The sequence below is a fragment of the Zingiber officinale genome, chromosome 6B (assembly GCF_018446385.1).
Source record: "Zingiber officinale cultivar Zhangliang chromosome 6B, Zo_v1.1, whole genome shotgun sequence".
In the NCBI taxonomy this organism is placed as follows: Eukaryota; Viridiplantae; Streptophyta; class Magnoliopsida; order Zingiberales; family Zingiberaceae; genus Zingiber; species Zingiber officinale.
In genome coordinates this window covers 18,551,140-18,558,436 of record NC_055996.1, presented here as the reverse complement: position 1 = coordinate 18,558,436, position 7,297 = coordinate 18,551,140, and the positions used below count along the sequence as shown (strand labels likewise).

Sequence of the window (7,297 nt, the reverse complement as noted above, 5' to 3'; positions counted from 1 at the left end):
CTGAATTGGACATCAAAACTTACATCTCTTGATTATTGGGCGCGCGCGCGCGCGCGCACACACATATATAAAAGAATCTATTAACTAATTTTAGTGAAGTCTAAAGTGAAATTATGTTGATATCTTTTTTATATAAAAAAAATATATACACTATCATAATTCTCTTTAGTCCCACATCTTAGTATTAACAACACCGAGAGCAAAGTATACATACCTCGGGTTGGTGACGTTAGAAAGTATATCTTTTTCGGCCTTTTGGCTAAGATCAAGTATAATATCCGTTCTTATTAGTTTAATATCTGATATAAAAATTAAATTAATTTTTTATAATGATGAGTTCGTTACATTCTCAAGTGTCGCTTACATGCACTTATATATATATAACATAAGGGGACAAATATATTCTCGTGTATGTAAACTTTTCTTGTGTATGTAAACTTTTCTTTTCTTTAACTTCCTAATACATACTCCTTGGAAGCTCATACCAATCCATTGACTTAGGCTCCCAATCGATTCAACCTAAGTCAATCAATTAGTAAAACTCCCAACTGATTGGTTGGTGGAAAAAGAGTTGTGTTCAAATGGATAGAAAATATACCCAATTTAGTTAAATGGTGTTAAATTTATGAAGAATTATACTTCATTTTGAATTTTTTGTACCTATAATATAATAATGAGGGCTTTGTTCTCTCATGATAAACCAATCGATTACCGATCAATTTCCTATTGATCGAAGCTATCAAATTGATAGAAAATATATTAGATTCTAATTAAATGATACTGAATTTAGGAGTAATTATATGTTGGTGCATGTTAGACCGGTGAGGAGGGTGAATAGCCCTGAAACCAAAATTAGAATTTCCTTTTGCTTGAACTTAACAAAGATATTAGTTATGCATAAACAATTAGCATTAAAAGAAATAACAATTTAAAGAAATAAATAAAAATATACAAGAGATTGTTTGGTTATAACTATTACAGAAGTTGTTGAATTCTTAATTCCATGGGTTTTATATAGCCTCTGGAGAAATGTTATTGTTTGCTGGAGGCGCCTCCAAGAGGGTCTAGAGCACTTCCAATGAGGATAGAACTTTATCCAAACTCCAACAGTAATTTAATCGTTATTGACTAGTTGGAGGCACCTTAAGTGCCATTGGAGTCGCCTTCGCACCTCTGCTTGAGGCGCCTTCACACCTCTGCCGGAGGCGCCTACGAGCTTACTCGAGACACCTTCGTGTCTTTTTATTTGAGTCACCTTCTACAGCACCAGAGGTGCCCTCAGCTACATCTGAGGTACCCTCAATCACAAGGGAGGTCCCTCGGGTCTTCAAGATCAACTGTTGAGTTGATCTTTTTCGATCACGTTTGCTTGGGTGATGTTTCAATCATCCGGAGTTAAATTCAACCGAACTCAACTCCAACCTTCTTCTCAAGTAGACTTTTTCCCCGATTTCTCGTATCTCGAACATCGTGGCACCCTTCTTATCCATCGATATATTCTTCCGTAACTTTTCGTCTCTCAGATATATCGAGCCACTGACTCCCTTCCCTTCCCGTGTTGTCATTTTTGTCTACTGCGTCTTGGAATTTTTTTTTCCTAACTAGGGAATAAGGAGAGTTGAATTTGCAAACAGTGATTTCAGGCAATTTGCTGATATAATAATATGTTAATTATAAAATGATTTAGATTATAATTGGGTATTCCATGTAATTTCTATGAAATCTATGATCTTTCCAAACTATATTGATTAGGGATCGCTCGGCTGGCGGGTTATTGTCAAATCCGATCAGACCAGAACGGAGTCACACTCGACCGCTTCCCGGTTCACTCTTCCTCAGGACGTCGCACATTGGAAGATCGTAAATATGGGCAGAGAGGGGTTGCAGCCGGCGGGGAGAGTCACCTGGGAAGAAAGCAAAGGCTCAGGCTAACCTAAACGTTGTCTTCTCCGCCTCATCCTCCTTTTCTCGGTGAGTTTTTGATCTATTCTGCATCTCTTTTCTCCGACTGTCCTTTCTTTACCCTCGCTAATCTCTGATCTGTTCTTTTTTTCCTTCCTGATTTCGTTTTTTTTGGGGGCAAGTAGAAGGAAAGATGACTGCGGATGTCGAGATGAAGGAGGTCCAGACGCCGTCTAACTCTGTTGCATCCGCCGCCGTTCCCTCCACTCTTCAACGTGCGAATGCTAACCTCTGCAAAGCAGAAATTTTTATTTGGATCTCTGAAGTTTATTATTCTTTTCTCGATTTGTCGGAATGTGGTATGATTTGCTTGTGCTCTATGGATTCAGATTTGAAGGAGATCGCTGCGCTAATTGAGACAGGCGCGCAGGCCAAAGAGGCGCTGCGCGTCGTGCGGGCGGTACGGCTTACGATGATGCTACGCCGGAAGCTGAAGGCGCCGGTTGTTTCTGCTTTTCTTGGTCATGTCCTTACCCCGGGGTCAGAAGCTTTTGCTAAGCTCTCATCGTTTCTCCTGAAGGTAAGAATTGTAGCATGGTCCTTTCCTTTGTTTCTGTCGTTAGGTTAGGATTTTGCAATGACTAATGATTCTTGTGCTATTGATTAGTTGAAAAAAGTCAGTTCAGGTGTAGTATGTATGTATTTCGTTTAGTTTAAATACTGCTGCTGTAAAGATGCATTGGGTGCGGAAATCTGTACTATCCATTGATTTGCATTTGTTTTGAAAAACCAAATATCTTTTTTTGTTTTCTTCGGCTTTGTTTATGCTAATTTCGAATTAGATGTAGAACTGACTTCTTTTCTTTTCTTCCTTTTTTTTTACTCTCTATTTAACTCCAAAGATTTAATAATAGTGATATACTAGATAGCTTGCTTATTTTATAGTACGATGAGTAGCCGCTTTTGTCTTTTCAGAACCGCTGCATGACATCACAGGCAAGCATATGCGCCTTGTTTATCAACAACACCTTTGGCATACAGCATTTGTTGATTGAATAAAAATAGTTTTTAAGTTCTATTTGACATACTAAAGTTAAACAGCTTCCATTTCTACGTAACTGTCACTGACTTCACATTTATCTTGTTTCACATACATTAAACACTTTTCCAGCTGTAAGAGTTTAATATTTATAGGCATTAGATACTTGTTAAATAGGTTATGAAACAAACTTTCACACCCTCCCTATTTTCTAATTATACCTTGCCTCTCAATCTCAATTGATGGTCCAGCTTGCCATGGTGTTTGAATGTTCATGTAAAGACTGATGTAAAATGTTTATATAATTAGTCGTCCATCGTTGTCTTGCTATTCAAAGATTAAGTGTTTCTCTTTGGCTTACTAGAGGTGATAATGATGCATTGTATGAAAAATGACAACTGGCAATATATTCCAACTACTTGAGGGTTGTCCACATGGATTCATCCCCTTGGTGAGTTTATGAAAAGCCATCTCTAAGATTTATGCAAGGAATTGTGACTGTTTTGCTAGTTATTAGAGTCTAACGTAACCAGGATCTGATGCAATCAGGATGTTATATATGAGGATAGTTAGTCTGTGATATGGGCCAAACCCATGTCTAGCACAAGTTGCTTAAATTTCTAATCACTATTGATAGTGCGGCATGTGCCAAATTCAGCCCATGTAATATCAGTATGAATTTTTAGTTGCTGGTATTGAATATTGTTTAGTTACAGGAATCATGGGTCTTGATCTATAACTTGTATTTATAGACTAGAAATGAAACAGGGAGAAGAAAAGTTTAACATCTTCCAAAAATCATTGTTGTACAATTATAAGGCTAGTATTCTCCATATGTTAGTGATGCTAAAAACATCCTTGGGTCTGCTGCCTCACTAATGAGACAAAGTTATCACTTTATTGAAGCACAGATCTAAGATCAACTATGCTGGATATAACTACCTAGCAAGTTAGGGAGATTGTCTGCTGCAACCCTTTGCCACTCATAATTGAGCATTGAGTCCGCTGCAACCCTTTGTCACTCATAATTGAGCATTGAGTTTCTTGATTGTATGTCAATGATTCAGTAGTAACAACAGATCCACAAGCGATGTCAATAACAACGGTGTTCCTTATGACTATGCACAATCAATGTTGCATTTTCTACTTTCCACAATGTTGTGACATTGACAATTGATTTGCTTTTGTTCATTTGGATTACCTTGACACGATCCTAGGACCCAATGCCTACCTTCGTCATTCTACAGAATTGTCACTCCACTTCCTCTAGAATGGCATTGTTTGCACATCAGACGCTGCCTCCTCAACACGGATGTCGTCATTGAATTCCTGTGTTTTTATGTTATTGATGGTCACCTAAATAGGCTTAGTATTAACCACCTTCAAGTTGCAGTGAACTACTTTAATTGATTCAACTTTGAAGAAATGAAGGTTTGCATTAGATAAATAGGTTTAGGATTAACCACCTCCAAGTTGCAGTTTACTACTTTAGTTATTCCAACTTTGAAGAAATGAAGGTTTACATTAGATAAACTTGTGTTTGCTTACAACATTGATATGACGAAACTGGGTTATGGGTCAGTGATCTCTCTCTCTCTTGTAGAAGCTCTTTTTTAGATAAATGTGCTTTTGTATGAAATCTACCTCCAAGTCCTGAAGTGCAGAAGGTGGTTGCTAATGTATTTTTGAATATATTAGTTGACTAATTTAGGTTTTTCTTTCTCGCTTACAGGAAAATGAGAGTGACATGGAGGTGGACACAACAGCTTCATCAATCCAAACTTCTGCCAAGCATTCTATACCAGAGATAGAAATTTACTGTTACTTGCTAGTTCTCTTATTTCTTATTGACCAAAAGAGATATGATGAGGCATGTTTATCATATACGTGTTCTTGTTCATTTGCTTGTTAAACCTGATCTTAAATTGTCTTATTTTTTAACATCCCTTGTACACTAGGCTAAAGCATGTTCTTCTGCCAGCATTGCTCAACTAAGGAACATGAATCGAAGAACTGTGGATGTTTTAGCTTCACGCCTGTACCTCTATTACTCATTCACTTATGAGCTCACCAATAGCCTTGCTGAAATTCGTGGGTGTGTGAACCAACTTATATGATCTTACAGAGCAACAATGTCATGTTGTTTTCTTTCTTGTCAGAACTAATGTCTCTTGCTGATGGTTAATACAAACCTGTCAGAACCAATGTCACGTTGCTTCACAATATTGTTGGAACTTGTAGCATATGGTTAATATAACATTGTTCATCCCATCAGGACCCTTCTTGCCTTGCATAGAATGACAACCTTGCGACGAGATGAGCTGGGTCAGGTTTGTTGGTTCTCAAATAGAAAGGCTTTTTCATTAACTCTTTATGAAAGCTAGGTAATCATTATGGCCGGGTGCAGGAAACCCTTCTGAATCTTCTACTTCGCAATTATCTCCATAACAATTTGTACGACCAGGCAGAGAAGTTGAGGTCAAAAGCACCACGTTTTGAGGCACACTCAAATCAACAGGCAAAACTCTAAATCTATTAAACTTATCCTGTAATTGGAAGTGGTGAAATTACATTTTTTGGCTTTGTATTTTTTTTTCTTTTCTAATTATCAGAAGGCATCCAGATGGCTGGTTTTGTTGTGTCACAAGATAAATGGTCTAGGAGCAGAAGAGTAATTTGTCTACTTTCTTTTCTCTATTCTGCAGTTCTGTCGTTATCTGTTCTACCTTGGAAAAATACGAACAATTCAGTTGGAGTATACAGATGCTAAAGAGAGCCTCCTGCAAGCTGCTCGGAAAGCTCCAGTCTCTGCTCGTGGTTTTCGAATCCAGTGCAGCAAGTGGGCTATTATTGTCCGATTACTGCTTGGTGAGATCCCTGATAGAACTGTTTTTATGCAGAAAGGCATGAGAAAGGCATTGTCTCCATATTTTGAGCTTACTAATGTGAGTTATTTGATCACTGAAGAACATAGCTATATTCCAATCATATATTAACAACTATGAGTTTCAGGCTGTCAGGATTGGAGATCTGGAGTTATTTAGAACAGTCGCTGAGAAATTTTCTGGGACTTTCAGTTCAGACAAGACTCACAATCTAATTGTCAGATTACGCCACAATGTTATACGGACTGGATTACGCAATATTAGCATTTCATACTCTAGGATCTCCCTTGCTGATGTAGCTAGAAAGCTGAGATTGGACTCTGCTAATCCTGTGGCTGATGCCGAGAGCATTGTTGCCAAAGCTATTAGAGATGGGGCAATAGATGCAACCATAGATCATGCTGATGGATGGATGGTATCCAAGGAAACTGGAGATGTCTACTCCACCATTGAACCCCAGATTGCATTCAATTCCAGGATTGCCTTCTGCCTCAACATGCACAATGAAGCTGTGAGAGCCCTTAGGTTCCCGCTGAACTCCAACAAGGAGATGGAAAGTGAAGAGAAGAGACGGGAGAGACAGCAGCAAGAGCAGGAGCTTGCTAAGCACATAGCGGAGGAAGATGATGATGATTTCTAATCAAGTCAAAAATAATTCAGATGCTATACGAGACTTTTCTGTTCTTGAAATGGCAGTAATGGATGAGAATGTGCTTTATTTATTCTTCTCAAATTGTCAAAATGCTCGATTCATGTTTTGTTCCATCCAGAGATGTTTCATTTAACTGAAATGGCTGTGCATGTGACGGATTACCCTTTTAGTTTATCTGTTCAGTGCATTTGATTTGAACATCTTTTGAATCAGGTGGTTGTTTGGCGATGATGTTTATTGCATGTAACTTTGATTTTGGCAGAAGATTTATCCTTATTATTATTTTATTATTTTATTAAGAATACTCTCAATTAATTTAGTGAGGTTTAAAATTAAATTATATTAATATCTTTTATTTTTTCCTTTTTTTTCATTCTGAAAATAATTTCTAAATTTATTAATGATTTTTATAAATACATCAATTAGGGATTGATGAGTGAAAAAATTTTAAAATTTATTAATAACTTTTATAGACACATCAATTAGGAATTTAGAATTCTAAGATTTAATTATGGTATATTATTAGAAAATTTTCTTATTAATTAATGAGGCATATAGAGTTGTGGTATTGAAAAAATTTCTCATTAATCAATCAGGGTTTAGAGTTTGAAACTCAACTATAATGTATTATTAATTTTTTTCATTAATTAATCAGGAATCTAAAGTTCAAAACTTAACTACAGTATATTATTGAGAATTTTTCTCATCAGTAATTTGTTCTCGTTCTCTTTAGTCCTACAACTTAAGATTGATAACACTGCGCGCGGAGAAATTTCTATAAATACTTTGGGTCGGCAAAGTTAAAAAACATACTTTTCT

General features: G+C 36.9%; 1 protein-coding gene and 1 pseudogene across 1 annotated transcript; both read left to right on the top strand.

Moving 5' to 3' along the window:
• The first annotated feature begins 238 nt into the window (after positions 1–238).
• On the top strand, positions 239–398 carry LOC121993500 (annotated as a pseudogene).
• A 1,393-nt stretch (positions 399–1,791) lies between these two features.
• LOC121992180 (probable 26S proteasome non-ATPase regulatory subunit 3) lies at positions 1,792–6,678 on the top strand. The gene is made up of 9 exons (XM_042546377.1): positions 1,792–1,971; positions 2,088–2,177; positions 2,292–2,482; positions 4,674–4,811; positions 4,900–5,036; positions 5,217–5,271; positions 5,349–5,459; positions 5,647–5,886; positions 5,954–6,678. Exons 2-9 carry the CDS (start codon positions 2,096–2,098, stop codon positions 6,464–6,466), a joined length of 1,467 nt encoding a protein of 488 aa, XP_042402311.1. The 5' UTR covers positions 1,792–1,971; positions 2,088–2,095; the 3' UTR covers positions 6,467–6,678.
• The last annotated feature ends 619 nt before the right edge of the window (positions 6,679–7,297 follow it).

Coding starts and splice junctions, on each gene's coding strand:
- LOC121992180 (XM_042546377.1), top strand. CDS start 2,096: ATGACTGCGGATGTCGAGATGAAGGAGGTCCAGACGCCGTCTAACTCT. Junction 2,178..2,291: donor CGTTCCCTCCACTCTTCAAC/GTGCGAATGCTA, acceptor CTATGGATTCAG/ATTTGAAGGAGATCGCTGCG. Junction 5,272..5,348: donor GACGAGATGAGCTGGGTCAG/GTTTGTTGGTTC, acceptor GGCCGGGTGCAG/GAAACCCTTCTGAATCTTCT.